Source organism: Neofelis nebulosa, chromosome 2 (genome assembly GCF_028018385.1).
Source record: "Neofelis nebulosa isolate mNeoNeb1 chromosome 2, mNeoNeb1.pri, whole genome shotgun sequence".
NCBI classification, from domain to species: domain Eukaryota; kingdom Metazoa; phylum Chordata; class Mammalia; order Carnivora; family Felidae; genus Neofelis; species Neofelis nebulosa.
The window spans coordinates 11,068,264-11,087,362 of NC_080783.1; the positions used below are offsets into that span (position 1 = coordinate 11,068,264).

The 19,099-nt window shown below is 40.9% G+C and overlaps 1 protein-coding gene across 4 annotated transcripts in view; it reads right to left on the minus strand.

The window, feature by feature from the left end:
* DAW1 (dynein assembly factor with WD repeats 1) overlaps positions 1–19,099 on the minus strand; it is a 47,985-nt gene that overhangs the window by 21,177 nt on the left and 7,709 nt on the right. For all 4 annotated transcript variants that reach the window (XM_058702396.1, XM_058702403.1, XM_058702412.1 and 1 more), the window contains exons 2-5: positions 13,812–13,884; positions 10,028–10,172; positions 8,297–8,355; positions 1,479–1,601 (exon numbers count right to left, since the gene is read on the minus strand). In XM_058702396.1, coding sequence (XP_058558379.1) covers positions 1,479–1,601; positions 8,297–8,355; positions 10,028–10,172; positions 13,812–13,884 — 400 coding nt within the window. The remainder of the gene's footprint in view (positions 1–1,478; positions 1,602–8,296; positions 8,356–10,027; positions 10,173–13,811; positions 13,885–19,099) is intronic.

The following is a 19,099-nucleotide window of genomic DNA, read 5'->3' on the forward strand; positions in this document are numbered from 1 at the left end:
CTCCTTTATTTTCCACCTCCAAGCTTCTGCTGGAGCTGCACATCATCCTCACAACCTCCACCAAGAGAAATCCCACTGGCCTTTCTCTTCTAACTTTCAAGCCATTTACTGTTGTGTTCTAGTCATCATACCACTATCATAAAAGAGACATATTTACTGAGACAGCTTAGTGAATGGAAAAAGTCACAGTGGTCAGTCATGAAAAAAGACACACATTAAAAACTTTTACTCAAATACGCAAAGCAAAGGCTTTTTCTTTGGCTACCTGGAGCTCATTATCTGCCTTACAGAAATCATATCCAACCTCTACAAGTTCCAATTTGAGAATTTAGACACACTTGTAGGACCATCTGAGTACAAAGATAGTTCGAAATGTTTCCATGCATTTTCTAATGTTTGCACTGGCCTCACCTACAACTTCACTCACTAGCAATTTTTCAAAGATTTACCTTAGCTACGTTTTCACGAAAAAATAACAGCTTTCTTTTCACATGCATATTTCATTAGTTTAAGCACTATTTAATTCAATTCGATCATTAAAGTTGAAATCACAACAAACATAAGCAGATTTATGGACAAATACAAGTAACTCATGGTAGACTTAGACCTAACCGGTGGGAAGAAAAGCTGAGCACACCAGTGGATGGCCCCGTTTCTGCAAATATCCAGGGAGCCTTGGGTACCAGCAGTACGTCATGCAGAAGGAGAGCTAGAGAGAACATTGGTTCATCTGTTGAATCAGTTAACTAGAGGCTGGTTTAAAAATGCTATTATAGGGGCGCCTGGGTGGCTTGGTCGGTTAAGCGTCTGACTTCGGCTCAGGTCATGATCTCATGGTCCGTGAGTTCAAGCCCCGCGTCGGGCTCTGTGCTGACAGCTCAGAGCCTGGAGCCTGTTTCGGATTCTGTGTCTCCCTCTCTCTGACCCTCCCCCGTTCATGCTCTGTCTCTCTCTGTCTCAAAAATAAATAAACGTTAAAAAAATTTAAAAAAAAATGCTATTATATCTTGTGCTGTTATCTAGAATGCTACTGGATCCATTTTTTTTTTCAGCTAAGACTGTAAATTAACTTCTGAACAAGGTTAACCATGCTCTGGGGGTATGTCACATTCTCCAGAAGCCAGTGCTCTAAACATCAATAGGACATAAGTGCCTGTCAGAGAACTCCCAGGGCACGGGACTCAGCCCTGCTTGAACTTGGGACTTCAGCTCGCCTCTTAACTACCCCGTGATTTTGAGAAAGGTCCTTGAACTTTATACACTTTATGTGAGAAAAAGAAGACCTATCCCCAAACTCCTTTAAGCACCGAAAGGGGTATTTAAAAAGCTTTCAAAGCACACATCCAGGCACTTGGAAATTTTAGTTCTCTTTTTCTTTTCACCCCCCAAAAAACAGAGGAAGACATGAATAAATGGAGAGAAAATAAAGGATTTAATGGATTAATGAGGAAGAAGTGAATGACTGAATGTCTGTTTACCCATACGGATTGTTGAATGCTATGGCATAAACCACATTCCGGTGGCCCTCCAGGGTATGAAGCTCCTCTCCAGATGCAGTATCCCAAAGTTTACACGTCCGATCATAGCTTCCTGTAATAAAGCTAACACGTGGGAGACAAATAGATCACAAAGTGACAACAGCAGCGTGTTAATAAAGACCTCGTTTTTTTACCTACAAGATTATAGCCCCGTTTATCTTGCTCTTCTTTTTTTTAATCTTTCTTTATTTTTGAGAGAGAGAGCAACAGAGCATGAGCAGAGGAGGGGCAGAGGGAGAGGGAGACACAGAACCCGAAGCAGGCTCCAGGCTCTGAGCTGTCAGCACAGAGCCCAAGGCAGGGCTCGAACTCACAAACCGTGAGATCATGACCTGAGCTGAAGGCAGACGCTTAACCAAGACTGAGCCACCCAGGTGCCCCTATCTTGCTTTTTACAAAACGAAATCGTGTATGGAGAACCGTTAAATTGGGAACAATAGCTACATCCTTTTATTAGGAACTTTTTAAATTTTATCCCTAAACCAAAAAGGAGCCACTAAATCAAATAAAGAGTAATCCTGCCAATAATCATTATTATAAATAATTACAAATTAAATAATATTAATCAGCAACATTTTCTGAAATTCTAACATATCTCAATAAACAGTATCGTTCTTCCCATTGGTCAGCCCATAAAATCTTAGCATCATTTTTGGTTCCTCTAATCCCCTCACATACCACACATAATCTATTAGTAAATTCTGTGAGCCCAATCTCAAAATACACCCCTGGTGTGGCTACATTTCACCAGGCTCCATTGCCTCCGTCTCTTGCCTAAACCATGAAACCATCTTCTAATAGATCTTGGCTCACACATGGTCCTTACTCCTTATGAGTCTATCTTCCACACCGAAATTGGAGGTTTTTGTTTTTTTTAACTTCCCTCTGATGGCTTCCTAACAATCTAGAGGAAAATTCAAACTTCTGCTCATGGCCCACAAGACCAACAGCACTGGCTGTCTCTGGGACCTCAACTTGACCCCAAAGCACACCCTGAGCAGGCACATTCACCTCTTTGCTAGTCTTTCTTCTACCCATCTGGTTTACTGCCATCATCCCCAGGACCTGGAACATGACTGGCAAACTAGTAAGTGTCAGTGAATATTTACTGAAGATTAGCAATCCTCTTACATGACCATTCTTCTACAGGAATAATTTGTACGTTGGCCTCTCATATGTAGTTTTTTATTTTAGAGAGAAAGAGCACATGCAAGTTGGGGGCGGGGGGAGAGAGAGAGAGAGAGAGAGAGAGAGAGAGAGAGAATCTCAAGCAGGCTCCATGTTCAGCATGGAGCCCAATGAAGGGCTCGATCTCACGACCCTGAGATGACGAGCCAAAATCAAGAGTTGACCACACTGAAACAACTGAGTCACCTATGCACCCCTTGACCTCTAATATTTTAAAGTTAAAAATACTATCTTAGTTATTCCTTAAATATTCCATTAGGAAAGCTACTTCCCCAACACAGAAAAAAAAGTGCACAGAAGTAAAAAGCTGGTCTGCAATAAAAAAGAATGAAATCTGGCCATTTGTGACAACATGGATGGAACCAGAGTATATTATACTAAGTGAAAAAAAGTCGGTCAGAGAAAGACAAGTATCAGATGATTTCCCTCATATGTTGAATTTAGGAAACACAACAGATGAACATAAGGGAAGAGAAGGAACAGTAAGATAAAAACAGAGGGAAGTAAACCCTAAGAGACTCTTAAATACAGAGAACAAACTGAGAGTTGATGGAGGAAGGGAGGCGGGTAGGGTTAGGGGTAGGGTTAGGGTTCACTAAGTGAGTGATGGGCATTAAGCAGGGCACTTGTGATGAGCACTGGGTGTTATACAGAAGTGATGAATCATTGAGTTCTACTCTCGAAACCAATACTGCACTGTATGCTAACTTAAATTTAAATTAATTAATTAAAACAAATAAATTAAATCAAGAAATAAATTAATAAATAAAATTTAAAAAAACAGTCTGAGTGTCAAGTGGTAACAATAAAAGGTAAACGGATAAATGATAAATTCTGACAAGGAAACTCAACCAAACAAAAGGGTTGACAAGGCAGTGTACCTTTGATTCTTCTCCAGACACTTCCTCTTAGCTTTTCAGGGATGTAAACTGGCACAGTCGTGATGGGATATAGGATGGTGGGTCCCCCAAAAAATTAAAAATAAAACTACCGTATGATCCCACAATCTCACTTCTGGGTGTATATAAAAAAAATGAAATCAGGGGCGCCTGGGTGGCTCGGTCGGTTGAGCGTCCGACTTCGGCTCAGGTCACGATCTCGCGGTCCGTGAGTTCAAGCCCCGCGTCGGGCCCTGGGCTGACGGCTCGGAGCCTGGAGCCTGTTTCCGATTCTGTGTCTCCCTCTCTCTCTCTGCCCCTCCCCCGTTCATGCTCTGTCTCTCTCTGTCTCAAAAATAAAGAAACGTTAAAAAATTAAAAAAAAAAAGAAATCAGGGTCCCATAGAGGTATCCCATGTTCTTTGCAGCGCGGTTCACAATAGCCAAAACACTGAAACAACAAATTCCATCAGGGAATGAATGTCATACTCTTTAGCCATGAGAAAGAAAGAAACTCTGCCACTTGCAAAAACATGGACGAACTTGGAGGGCATTATGCTAAGTGAAAGAAGCCAGACACAGAAAAACAAGTATTGTCTGATCTCACGCACAGGTGGAATCTAAAAAAAAGTCAAATTCATAGAAGCAGACAGTAGAACAGTAGTCACCAAGGACCGGGGAGTGGGAGAAGTGGGGAGACATTGGTTAAAGAGCATAAATTTGGGGCGCCTGGGTGGCGCAGTCGGTTAAGCGTCCGACTTCAGCCAGGTCACGATCTCGCGGTCTGTGAGTTCGAGCCCCGCGTCAGGCTCTGGGCTGATGGCTCGGAGCCTGGAGCCTGTTTCCGATTCTGTGTCTCCCTCTCTCTCTGCCCCTCCCCCATTCATGCTCTGTCTCTCTCTGTCCCAAAAATAAATTAAAAAAAAAAAAAAAAAAAAAAAAAAAAAAAATAAATAAATAAAGAGCATAAATTTGCAGTTATGTAGGATGAATAAATCTAGAGATGTAATGCACAGGCATAATCACTATAGTTAATAATATTGGCCTGAGCTAGAACTGATCCATGAATTCAGCAAAGTCACAAGATATAAAATCAGTGCACAGAAATTAGTTGCATTTCTATACACCAATAATGAAGCAGCAGAAAGAGAAATCAAGGAATTGATCCCATTTACAATTGCACCAAAAACCATAAAATACCTAGGAATAAATCTAACCAAAGAGGTTAAAAGTCTATACACTTAAAACTATAGAAAGCTCATGAAAGAAATTGAACAAGATACCAAAACAAAAAAAAAGGAAAAATATTCCATGCTCAAGAATTAGAAGAACAAATATTGTTAAAATGTCGATACTATCCAAAGCAATCTACATATTCAATGCAATCCCTATCAAAATAACACCAACATTCTTCACAGGAACAAACAATCCTAAAATTTGTATGGAACCAGAAAAGATCCTGAATTTCCAAAGCAATCCTGAAAAAAGAAAAACAAAACTGGAGACATCATAATTCCGGACTTCAAGATGAATTACAGAGCTGTTATCATCAAGACAGTATGGTACCGGCACAAAAACTGACACACAGATTAATGGAACAGAATAGAGAACCCAGAAATGGACCCACAAACGAACGGCCAACTAATTTTTGACAAAGCAGGAAAGAATATCCAACGGAATAAAGACAGTCTCTTCAGCAAGTGGTGCTGGGAAAACTGGACAGCGACATGCAGAAGAATGAACCTGGACCACTTTCTTACACCATACACAAAAATAAACTCAAAATGGATTAAAGACCTCAACGTAAGCCAGGAAGCCATCAAAATCCTCGAAGAGAAAGCAGGCAAAACCTCTTTGATCTTGCCCGCAGCAACTTCTTACTCAACACCTCTCCGGAGGCAAGGGAAACAAAAGCAAAAAATGAGCTACTGGGACCTCATCAAAATAAAAAGCTTCTGCACAGCAAAGGAAACAATCAGCAAAACTAAAAGGCAACCAACAGAATGAGAGAAGATATTTGCAAATGACATCAGATAAAGGGTTAGTATTCAAAATCTATAAAGAACTTATCAAACTCAACCCCCAAAAAACAAGTAAGCCAGTGAAGAAATGGGCAAAAGACATGAATAGACACTTCACCAGAAAAGACATCCAGATAGTCAACCAACACATGAAAAAATGCTCAACATCACTCATCATCAGAGAAATAGAAATCAAAACCACCTCACACCTGTCAGAATGGCTAAATTTAACTCAGGCAATGACAGATGTTGAGGATGTGGAAAAAGAAGAATGCTGGTGGGAATACAAACTGGTGCAGCCACTCTGGAAAACAGTATGGAGGTTCCTCAAAAAATTAAAAATAGAATTACCCTATGACCCTGCAATTTCTCTGCTGAATATTTATCCAAAGGACACAGACGTGCTGTTTCAAAGGGGCACGTGCACCCCACTGTTCATAGGAGTGCATGGCCAAAGTATGGAAAGAGCCCAAATGTCCATCAACAGATGAGTGGATAAAGATGTGCCATATATATGTGTGTGTGTGTGTGTGTGTGTGTGTGTGTGTGTGTATATGTATACACACACACACACACACACACACACAATGGAATGTTACTTGGCAATCAAAAAGAATGAAATCTTGCCATGTGCAACAACATGGATGGAACTAGAGGGTATTATGCTCAGCAAAATTAGTAAGAGAAAGACAAATATCATATGACTTCACTCATATGTAGAATTTAAGATACAAAACAGATGAACATAAGAGAAGGGAAGCAAAAACAATATAAAAACAGGGAGGGGACAAAACACAAGAGACTCTTAAATATAGAGAACAAACTGAGGGTTGCTGGAGGGGTTGGGGGTGGGGGGATGGGCTAAATGGGCAAGGGGCATCAAGGAAGACACTTGTTGGGATTAGCACTGGGTGTTATACGTAGGGGATGAATCATTGTCTTCTACTCCTGAAATCATTATCGTACTATATGCTAACTAACTTGAATGTAAATTACAACATAAATAAATAAAAAATAAAATAAAATAATAATTCTGGCTTGAATACTGGAAATACACTAAAAGAATAGATTTCAAGTGCTTTCTTCACACACACAAAAAGTGGTAACTGTGAGGAGATAATATGTTAATTAGCTTGACTGCAACAATTATTTCACTATGTGTATGTACGTCAAATCATGTGGTACACCTTAAATATATATACAATTTTATTTAAAAAAATTTTATCCTTGGTTGTTGAAAATTAGAAATGAAGAATAGAAAGGGAAATATAGAGGGGCACCTGGGTGACTCAGTTGGTTGAGTGTCTGCCTCTTGATTTCAGCTCGGTAATGATCCCAGAGTCATGGGATCAAGCCCCGAACCCAGCTTTGTCCTGGCAGGGCAGAACCTGCTTGGGATTCTCTCTCCCTCTCTCTGCCCCTCTCCCCTGATCACTTGCTCTCTCTCTAGAATAGACAAGAAGGGAGGAGGGGAGGTAGGGAAGGAGGAAGGGAGGGAGGGAGGGAAAGAGGGAGAGAGGGAGGGAGGGAGAAGGAAGGAAGGAAGGAAAGAAGGAAGGATGGAAGGAAGGGATATATAGAAATAAATAGATGGAGCACAGAGGATTCTTATGGCAGAGAAACTGCTCTGTGTGATGCCTTAATGGTAGAGATCTGTCATTAAACATTTGTCAACCCATAGAATGAAAGAAAGCAAGAGCAACCCCTAATGTAAACTATGACGTTTGAGTGATAATGATGTGTTTGTCAATGTAGGCCCATCAAATGTAGGAAATGCACAATCCTTGGGGGAAGATGCCAGTGAAAGAAGCTGAGGGTGTGTGGGGGCCAGACGTATGTGGCAAATCTCTGTACCCTCTGCTCAATTTTGTTGTAAACCTAAAACCACTATAAATAATAAAGTCTAATAATTTTTTTAATATTTTTTATCTCAAAAAATTAATAAAGGAACTACCCTATGACCCAGCAATTGCACTACTAGGTATTTATTCAAAGGATACAAGAATGTTGATTCAAAGGGGCACATGCACCCCAACGTTTAGAGCAGCGCTATCAACAATAGCCAAATTATGGAAAGCACCCAAATGTCCACTGACTGATGAATGGATAAAGAAGATGTGGTTTATATGTACAATGGAATATTACAGATCGACAAGAATGCGATCTTGCCATTTGCGACAACGTGGATGGAACTAGAGTGTATTATGCTAAGTGAAAAAAGTCAGAGAAAGATAAGAGAAAGATACATATCGTATGATCTCACTCATATGTGGAATGTAAGAAACAAAACAGATGAACATAGGGGAAGGGAAGGAAAACCAAGAGAAAAACAGAAGGAGGCAAACCGTAAGAGACTCTCAAATACAGAGAAGAAACTGAGGGTGGCTGGAGGGGTGTTGGGGGAGATGGACTAAATGGGTGAGGGGGACTAAGGAGGATGCTTGTTGGGATGAGCACTGGGTGTTATATGTAAGTAATAAATCACTAACCTCTACTCCTAAAATCATTATTGCACTATATGTTAACTAACTTGGATTCAAATAAAATTAAAAATTAAAAATTAAATAAAATAAAAGCAACTTTTCGACTTTGAGTGCAAGAAAATAAATAAATAATTTTTTCATTTAAAATTTTAAAAATTTTAAGTTTTAAATAAATAACAGAAACTTACCAAGACCCCGATTTATTAAGTGCAACATTAGTCAATGGCAGTATATGTGCTCTGAGAACCTTCAATGAAAGAAAACAGCATTTGTTTTAAACTCAAAAAAAAAAGTGTAAATCATTAATTTTAATTTCAAACCAAGGAAGATATTCAAGTTTATCTTAATTATACATAATAAGTGGACAATATTCACTATCTGAGCAGACGAGAAAAAACTACATTGTATCTCCTACCATTAAGACCAATAAAACATTTGGTAGTTAACATAATTACAAAAAACAATATTGGATCTGTGTTTTCCATGAAATGGCTTTTAAGATAAATTACTGCTATTAAATAAGATACCAAATAGCATTAATTTATAATATTGTCTTTTAAATACTGCACATGATTTTGTCCATAGACATAAAAAGCATATAGAGGAAATACACTAAATACGTTTCAAATGCAGATTTTACAATTAATTAATACTTCTGGAATCCTAACGCTCCTCTAGAGTCAGGATGCCTCTTATTTCATTTATCTTTCAATTCCTACACTGTCAAGCACAGAGTGGATACCTTAATATTTATCAAATGAACATACATAAATTGGATAGTCTGTTTACAGATGGAGTGATTGGCTAGGCTGGGACAGTCCAAGTTACGTCTGCTGCGGGGGCATAATTATCAATAGTGTCTGCTTTCACTATCAAAAATGTTCCCATTGGAAGATAAATTACAAGGTCACTGTAGTTATAGAGCTGATATTTGAAGTTAAATAGTGCCACCTGCTGGAAAAATAAATATTACAAGAATAACTTCCTCCTCTTTCAATAGTACGTTAAAGGGATGACTACAAAAGATGTAATTTTTTTATGAGACAGAATATGCCACAAATATAGATAATAATAACATTTCCTTTTTAATCTTTTAATGTTTATTTCTTTTTGAGAGATAGAGACAGAGAAACAGCGAGCAAGGGAGGGGCAAAGAGAGCAGGAGACACAGAATCCAAAGCAGGCTCCAAGCCCTGAGCTGACAGCAAAAAGCCCGACGCGGGGCTCGAACTCATGAACTGTGAGATCATGACCTGAGCATAAATCGGATGCTCACCCGACTGAGCCACCCAGGCGCCCTGATAACAATGGCATTTCTTCAAAATTCATTTAAATCATAAAAAGAAAACCAGTGTGATATGAAGCAATATTAGAATAAACTATTAAATATTGTTAAATAATTAAGAAAAACTAAAAGCTATTCCTGAGTAATTGACTACATTTGTTATACTTTAAATTTAATCATTGAGAAAACTACAGAGAAAAATAGGCACACTTACATTGCATTAAAATTATTATATAAGCCGTATCAATAAATAATTTCCTGAAATATAGTTTAGTTCACATGGAAGCAGAAAATAGTAAGTATTGATATTCCATGAAACAGAACTTAATATTACTCCAACTGAAAAGAAACTTCAATTATTCAATAACTTGAAGCTACCTTAATGGTCATCCTTTAAAAGGAACATCGTAAAGAATAGCTAAACTTACTACAAATCTTTTTTTAACTTCTCTTGGGAAACACGTTTCAGTTTCATTCAGTCAGTAAATAAACACTTGCTGAGACTTAGTCTTAGCAAATATATATGAGACACCAAGGGAAAGAGAAAATATAATCTGCATTTTATCTCGGATTGATCGGATGTCAACCACTTCTTTGAAGTTCTTCTATTTGGTCATTTCAAAACATGCATTACCTTAAAAAGATAGAATTGGTGGTTGCTGTGCTGCCTGAGTTTGTCTTGTAATCTCCGTAGTAAAAGCTTTACTTGGTCTGATCGTGAAGCTGTGATTACCGGCTCCGCTTTCTGTATCTCCTCTACTAAGGCATTGACGTCAGTACTGGAATTCCCACACACAAAAGTTACTATTTTCTATACCAAAATTTGCACACACACACACGCAACCCATGAAGAATGACATTGCATTTATGAAGCACATTTATAAAATGTAAAAACACCATCAGCTTTACTAAGAGATTTCTTGGGGGGGGGGCGGGGAGGAATGCAAATCCATAAAGAAATCAAGTCTGCCTGAAAGTGGCTTGGGTTCTTCAGAATGATTCTTCATTAACTGTGACCTCCCCACGGAAAGGGGAGCAAGGATATTGATTTGCTTACCTAAGAAGGTCAAGTGCAGACTGAGCTCTTTCTCTTTACTTTTTCCCTGCTTCCTTTGTCTCTTTAATGAACATATACAGAATGTTCCCGATACGACTATACTTTGTGCCTTCCATATGCTTTCTTGTTTAATCCTACAACAATCCTCTAATATAACGCTTTTATCATAATTACTTTGGTGATGAAGAAACTGAGATTTGAAAAAGGTTAAGTTTGAAATACTTTTTTTAGGGAAACAGCAAGTAGCGAACCAAAAAATGAACATTCAAAGAATGATGATGATTATCATTAATAATTCTTACGGGCTACATGATTTTCTTAAAAAAGAACTGCTTGGGGATGTGCAGATTCGAGGTTTCCCTCCATATTCAAATAACCTGTAGCGATTCTGGTAAATTTTGCCAGCCCAGAATAATAATTGTTCAAGACAAAGCATCCATAAGCCACAAAGCATCCAAAATGGGGTCATTCTGTAAAACATGTCACGAACATGTCTCGAAGATGTACTGTCCAGTTCCCTCGCTTCAAGAAAGGACTCGGGGCCCCGCTGGGGGGCAGGTGTTTAGGTAGCTGACAGTCTCCAGCGGCCGCTCCTTCGGGATCCACCTCAGCATCGGAGCCCGAGGCATGCTCTTCCCCCGCCGCCCCGAGCCCAGGGCTGAGCCCAAGGTCAGCCTGGCCATTTCTGCCCCGCAAGCGACTCTCACCGATGAGCTTTACTCTGGAGCTCCCTCGTGGCCTTGGCAGAAAATGTTATCACCTCTGCATCATCGTGGCTGATGGCTCCTCGTGCTGAGCCTTGTTCCATCCCGTCTGTCACAGATGCCACTTCCCAATAAACCTCTCACCCACCTGCCTCCGTCTCAGCCTCTACTGCCCAGAAATGCAAACTCTGATAAGCAGGCCTTGGTCTTTGTAAATAAACATCTCCTGAGCTCCAGTCTTGTGTAAGGGACTGAGTTAGAAGACGATTCATCCCGCCTACATTTACTGAGTCCCTACTACGGTTGGGCCCTGGGAGTGTAAAAGATATCATCTCGGCTCTCAAGAAATACAATCTTTCAGAATAGGAGTGAATATTTAGAACAGGAATGAATCAGAGACAGTTTACAATGATGAGTTGGATGCATTTCCAGAGTCTGTTGTCAAAGGAGTTATACTTTCGTAAGAATTAGAAAGATAATAATGCCTCTTGCAAAGGTTTCCAACAAATGTTGTGAAGCAAAACAGATTTCCCAGCAAGGTCTAAATTAACCAGATATTTAATCTGTCCATCCCAACCCTGTGGAATTCTAATTCTGATACAGTAACCCGAGTGTGCCCCATGTCATGCAAATGTTTTTATATGCAGAATTCACTCAGATTCTTGAGCAGAACTAGAAATAAGATCCATCCTTTCTCTTTTTTACTTTGAGACATTTATTCACTACATAGGATGACTACGGCATCCCCAGGATCTACGCTTCTTTTTAATGTTGATTTTATTTATTTTGAGAATGGAGGAGGGGCAGAGAGAGAAGAAGAGAGAGAATCTCAAGCAGGCTCCCCACTGTCAGTGCAGAGCCTGATGCGGGGCTCGATCTCACCAACCCTAAGATCATGGCCTGAGTCGAAATCAAGAGTCGGACACTTAACCAACTGAGCCACCCAGGCGCCCCAAGGATCTACAGTTTTTTAAATACAAAATCTGTGTTTTTCTGAATCTCTACCTGCAAGATATTTTCTCATATAGACATTTATCTGTGCCACTCATGTTTTATACAAGTCGTTTCTCTAGTAAGCTAGACAATAAATTCGTTGAGGTAGGGATTAAGATTAATATCTTTAGAACCTCTTACAGAACCTAACCTAGAGCTTTGCAGGGAGGTGGTGCACAAAACATCGTTACAGACTAAATAAATGAACGTCTAACAAAGGAACTTTCAGCATGCTGGCGGAATCACACTTACCAGTGATATGTGCCAGTTACCAAAAGAACCGAAAATCGTGACTTGATCTGAGACTTTGTCTTCCCCGAAAAATAGATAGAGCAATGATTGTTGTAGATGACATTTGATGCCTTATCTTTGCCACCATTTCTTCTTTGATTAAAAAGCAAACAGTTGACCGCCTTCTCTGTGGGGTCACCTGGCGGTGGCAATGAACTCTACCTGGGCCGTCACCATCCGAGCCACGACCGGTCCTCACCACAGACTCCAGACCGCTCAAGTGGCCGTGGCCATGAGAGAGGTTTCAAACTGGAGAGCAGCTCGTCTACTATCTAACTGTGGTTCTGTGAGAGGTCCTCTTCGCTGCCCGTGTCTGTCCCCGCTCCACTAATCATGGCAAAGCAGGTCAGTCACAGTGGAAAGTCACTTATTTCGCTGGCCCACAACTCTGAAACACATATCGTGGCATTTTTGTTTCGCTTTACAATTTTCTTCCACTCAAAATATCTTCATCTTATCTGAGCCTGGGCTCCCACAGGATAATCACTGATCTGATCCTGTCTCTTGAAGTGGAGTTTTGCAGAGGATGATTTTTTTTTTCTTAGTTTTGCACAGGATTTCCTAAAGGGAATGAATTCTGGGCAATATGCCCTCACAAGAGGATTTCCTCTGGGCGCATAACAAGCTTTGGAGACAAAGATGGGGTCCTCCTACTTCTGCCCCATGACAATTAATGAGGGGAGCGGAATTCAGTCAGCCCCGTGAGATGTTTGTCTACCAGGGAAATAACAGGCTCAGTACTATTCTTAAAATTCCAATCACCAGCATTCCTCAAAAATGTTAAATGGCCATCAAGAAGAAGCGAAGTCTGAGAGTCTGTCACCACCACCACAAGCCTGAGGAGACTTGACAATGAAATGTAATGTGGGATCTTGGACGAGAAAAAGCTAATTACGCAAAAAACAAAACCACAACAACAACTACAACAACAACAACAACAAAACACAAGTAAAATTGAATAAGATATGGTCTTTCGTTAGTAATAATGTGTGAGTACCGGTTCATTAATTTTGACCAACGCACCACACAAATCTACGAAGTTAAGAGTCTGGGATGCGGGGCATGGGGCGTGGGGGAGCTCCTGTCTTCACAGCTTTCTAAAACTGCTCTAACCTAAAAGATTAAAAACAACAACAGGTGTATTTAGGAAGAAAAACAAAGGGCAGACGGACGATCCTTTTCCCACCTCGTCCTCACCCAGCAAGGCACTCCTGCAGGTCTCACTGAAGCAAGCAGGAAATAATACACCGCAGAACATGTGTTGAGCACTGCACGGTGAGTCCACGCAGCCCTTCCACACCCCGCCCTGCGCCAGCGTTTGTCAATAACAAATCTGGCTCGGAAACCCAGGCTGCACCACATGGCGGGTTTACCTGGGACTGAGGTTGAGCAAATCGATGCATTTGGTCTTCAGTTCTCCACTCGTTTCATATTCCAACATAATTCCTGTAAAAATAAACAAACGTGGTATAAGACACTGGGGATGACACGCCAATGTCAGAAGTTAGTCTACTTTGCCGTAACCTTTTTTTCATCTCTATTTTTTAAGTTTGTAAAATTTCTCGGCATCCGGGGCGCCTGGGTGGCTCAGTCGGTTCAGTGTCCGACTCTTGATTTCGGCTCAGGTCATGATCTCCCGGTTCATGGGTTCAAGCCCCATGTCGGGCTCTGTGCTGACAGCTCGGAGCCTGGAACCTGCTTCGGATTCGGTGTCTCCCTCTCTCTCTGCCCCTCCCCCACTCGGGCTCTGTCTGTCTGTCTGTCTGTCTCTCTCTCTCTCTCTCTCTCTCTCTCAAAAGTAAATAATTAAAAAATGAAAATTTCTCGGCATAAAACATAATGCAGTGATGTCTGATTTTAAAACACGGTTGCGTGAACTCGCTTTTCCCTAGTCCTTCCTCTAAATACAGCTACATACCCTTGAAAGTCTTCAACAGGCGATGGTAAAATAATCACAAGCTGGGTAGAAGGTGGACTGGCCAGAGGCCTCAGGACTTGAGGAATGACAGCATGGTGAGTCCCCTGGGTTTTCTTTTTGTCTCCCACGTGTCCCTCAACTGGAGAGGAGCTTGACCTGCTGCCCAGAACCACCAAAGAGCACAGCCAACAAAAACCGAGCCGCAGCAAAGATTGCTCTCTGTGGCCAGAGGACCAGGAGAAGGAAGTCAAACAAACAAACAAACTCATGGGGAGCCCTAAGCCCTGCTCCACAGCTGGGGCCCCTTAGGCAGTCTGATTCCCTCATTGGAAGCCCGGGGCCGCCCCAGTTCTCCTGCAAAGCTGGGCCCCAGCAGTGCTCTGATCTGCCTGCAGCAGCCCAGCGACAAAGCTCCAGGTGTCCTCGACCTCGGCTTCTCAGCTGGGGCCCCGGGGCACTATCTTATCTCTGCAACAGAGACAGAGAAGTCCCCGGACCACTCAGACCCCACTCCACAACCAAGCCATTGGTGGGCAGTCTCATCCACGTGCAAAGGGGGCGGCAGTGAAGTCCTGGGATATCCCAGACCCCATTCCACAACCAGCTGACAAAGCAAGTGTCTTCTTGCATTTTAACCAGCAGTGTAACCAGGTAAAGTCCTGTTCCCCGCCCCCAGAAGGTCACTCAGTGAGACCACGCATCCTGGGAAGTGGGAAGTACCTCCCACCCTGCAGGTGGCACCAGCTAGAACTGAGCAGGAGGGCCTTAGCAGCACCAGAAAAACAAAGCAGACCGGAAGAGCATTGCGAGGGCTCAAAACACTAAGCTGCCATTGGAACTAAAGCCCACAAAGTAGACCAGAACTTCTACACGAAATCTAAACGTGGTGACTGTCTGCCAAAGTAGATTCAGATAGGATCAAGAGTTTGCTAACATAAGAACCAAAATGTCCAGGATACAATAAACAGGAAAAGACCATCGACAAACCCCAATAGCCAGGATACCATAGGAAATCACCTCTCACACCAATAACCAGAGAAAGATAATCAATGAACACAGACATGGAGGTGAATCAGAGGCTGGAAATATCTGACAAGGATTTTAAAGGAGAGGTCAAAAATGCTGTAGCAACCATTTACAGATTCACTTGAAACAAATGAACAAAATTTTAAAAATCTCAGAAAAATAGAAGTATTTAAAACACACTAAATGGGTATTATGTAACTGGAAATTCAAAGGACAAAGTGAAAAATTTGTTGAATAAGTTCAATAGGAGAGTGGAGAGGACAAAAGATAGAATCAGTGAACTTGAAGACAGATCAACAGAATATATTCCATCTGAACAACACAGAGATTAGTTATTGGGGGTGGGGGGGACATGAACAGAACCTCTTAACCACTTTACTGTACTACCTCTATAAATGTGGGCCGGTGGATCTCAAAAGTTTTGGCCTTAGGACCACTTTACATTCTCCAAATTATTGAGGCCAAAGAAATTTTATTTCTGTAATATTTTCTGCACTAAAATTGAGAAAATTTAAATTCTGTATTAAACTGTTTTAAAATAGCAATAATAAAGTCATATCATGTTAATGTAAATAGCGTGTTTTACAGAAATAACCAAGAAAAGTAGCATCGCTTTACACTTTTCAAATCTCTTTAATATCTGGCTTAATTAAACACAGCTGGAGTCTCAGGGCGCCTGGGTGGCTCAGTCGGTTAAGCATCCGACTTCGGCTCAGGTCATGATCTCACAGTTTGTGAGTTCGAGCCCCACAGCAGGCTCTGTGTCGACAGCTCAGAGCCTGGAGCCTGCTTCAGATTCTATGTCTCCCTCTCTCTCTTTGTCCCTCCCCTGCTTGTGCTCTGTCTCTGTCTCTCAAAAATGAATAAACATTAAAAAAAATTTTTTAATAAAAAATAAATAAATAAAAACACAGCTGGAGTCTCATCTCTGCTTCTGCGTTCAAGTTGTTGCTACATGGTATTTCAGATGAAGTATATGGGAAAAAAATCTGGTCATATCCAGATATACAGTTGGAAAAGGGACAAATATTTTAACTGCATTTTCCGGTAATCATGGATAATCTTCTTTAATACTACATTAAAACTTAACAAGTGTTAATTCATAAAGAGTGGTTGCAATAGAGAATCTGAAACCACATCAATTAACTCTGCGTACGTTACGTTAAAATCCACTGGTCTATATCACATGTTCAAAGGATATTTTATTCATGTATGGTTTATATACCACGCACCAGACATCTGAAAAATATTAGTTTACTGAGTTATGCACATTTTCTAAATGTTGACGTATATAATCATACAATATCCCCCCCCCAAAATCACATTTGTTAATATCACTACCAATAACTATCATCAGAAAACTCGTTTAGTGTTGGTAAGCTACCCAGCTCATGGAGGTAGATACAAGTTTTCTGAAATTCTAATTTTTGCTTGAAAGCTCAAATTTTGTCACTGGCAAGAAATGCTGACAGTTTTGCTTGTAAGTTTCAGGCTCGCTTTGCCCCTTTTCAAGCAAAATGTCCTCCAAATGTCCGGGTCTGGAAGCGACATTTGCTTCTCAGTCCAAGTAAAAATGGTGCTCCGTGAAGAAAATGGCTAGTTCATCTCTCCGCTCAAAGGACCGCACGGTGTTTTCCTCAAAACCACTACGGAACACTACTGTGCAGAAGTGTTTAATGAGTACTTTCTATTTTACCACCCAGAATGCAAGTACTCCTATGTCAGTGTCTCACTACATTAGTGAGCTTTACTGTTTCATCAAGGACCTTCCTACGTGAAACTGAGGGGGTTTCTTCCTTGTGCCAGTGTGTGTCAGTGAGAAATACAATGACCACTCTGAGAGTTTGTGGCTACCCACCGCCTGATGTGTGGTAAGTTTCTAGCAGTTTCACCTCTCCTTGCTTTTGTACGAGTAGGGCAAATGTCAGTACAGCGAAAAAAGCAGATGGTATCTGACTGTTATTATGTAGAGGTTTGACCTCGAGGCCCCACTGAAAGGGTGCAAGAGACCCCAAGGGTCCTGTTACAATTTGAGAATCCCTGCTATCAGATATATTTGATATAAAAGATAGGATTTCTGAAGCATTTCAGATCAAGAGAAAATTGGAAATTCTATCAAAACACTGTATTTGCTTTCCAAAGCACTACACCATTGAAATGGAGTGTGGCAGGGTTGAAAAGGCATGTGCTTGGCATCAAAGAGGTCCAGGTTTGAGTTCCAGCTCGATTCCCTACTTACTTCATGATACTAGTAAAGTAATCCCTTTATATCCCACTTTTCTTATCTGTAGAGAATACCTTCAGTTTGCTGGTTGAAATTAAAGAATACGTACATAAAGCTCCTGGCGTATAGAAACTCATTAAGTAGTGCTTATTACCTAACGATTAATCAAATACTGCCTTGCGACATATCCGACATAGTCAGCTTGTATTACTCAAATTGCATCGATGCCTTCTCTCCCAGTGAGATTGTGACACCTTTGAGAAGGAAACTATTTGCTTCTACATACTCCCAGGAAGACCCTCCCTGGAATGAGTCGTGATGGTTTCCGCACAATAAGTGCATGATTTGGCCAGTTTCAAGTACAAACAACACTGTCAAATGGATTGACGTTACTTCCCCTCTGTGATTTCCATTTCTCCCTCCATGGTGCCTGCCTACTTCATTGTCTTTACCGTCTTTCTATCTTCTGTCCTGGCAACATCTGACTCATTAGACTATGGTCTCCTGGGTCTGCGTCTCTTCATCCCTACCGTCTACCATGAAATTTGATACACAGGAACTGTCCAAACAGTGCTTGTTGAATACGTGAACTAACGGACAGATGATTGGATGAGTGTCTCCAGACAGCTTAATGCAATTAACAGTCCCTGTCTTTATGACACATGGACTTTCAGAAATAATTGGCACGATGACCAAGTCCCTCCTTGAAATACGATCCTCAGTAGGCTTCTATGAAATCCTTCCATCTTTTTCTCCACTTTGTTATTTTCCATTTCTCCTTTACTGATCTCTTCTGCCTGACCTTGAACTACTGATTTAGGGTGCCAGTCTTTTTCTCTGTATAAATTCACCTATCCTCACAGCTTTAATTGCCATCAACACCAAAAATAACTCTCCCGTCTAGACCTCCTCTGAGTTCCAGACATGTTGATATCTCACCTGCACCTCTCACAAGTCCAGGATCTTTCCCTTCAATCCTGTTTCTTCTGGAGAGCTGTTCCTCAGTGTCAGACATGATCACTCACCCAACTGCACAGCTACAGTCTCAGGAGGAGCTCATTTTCACACAGTCGGCTTCATGGATTTGCCACAACTAAGCAGGCAAACCCGAGCAGCCGTTGTGTAATGAAGGGTAACATTTTGTAACCGAAAAATCATTCCAAATGCTTTTAATAACCGAACAACTACAACAACAACAAACTGCCCAGAACAGCAAGACCCAGCAGGCAAACAGCTGTACCGAACAGGCTGGTTTGGTTCAGTTTTATTTTGTTTTTTTTCCCCAAGAAGTGATTCTTTCATATCAAAGACCTGAAGCCAGACTCTAAGAAGCAAACTTAACAAATTAAAAAAAGAAAGGATCCAGTGGAGAGCCAACCACTGTAAATACTGTTGTTTCCTTAGTGTAAAAACAGGCTTCATGTTCCACACCAACTTTTTCAACAAAATATGGATGTCATAACACTGTCAAAATCTTTCTAAAATCCTATTTG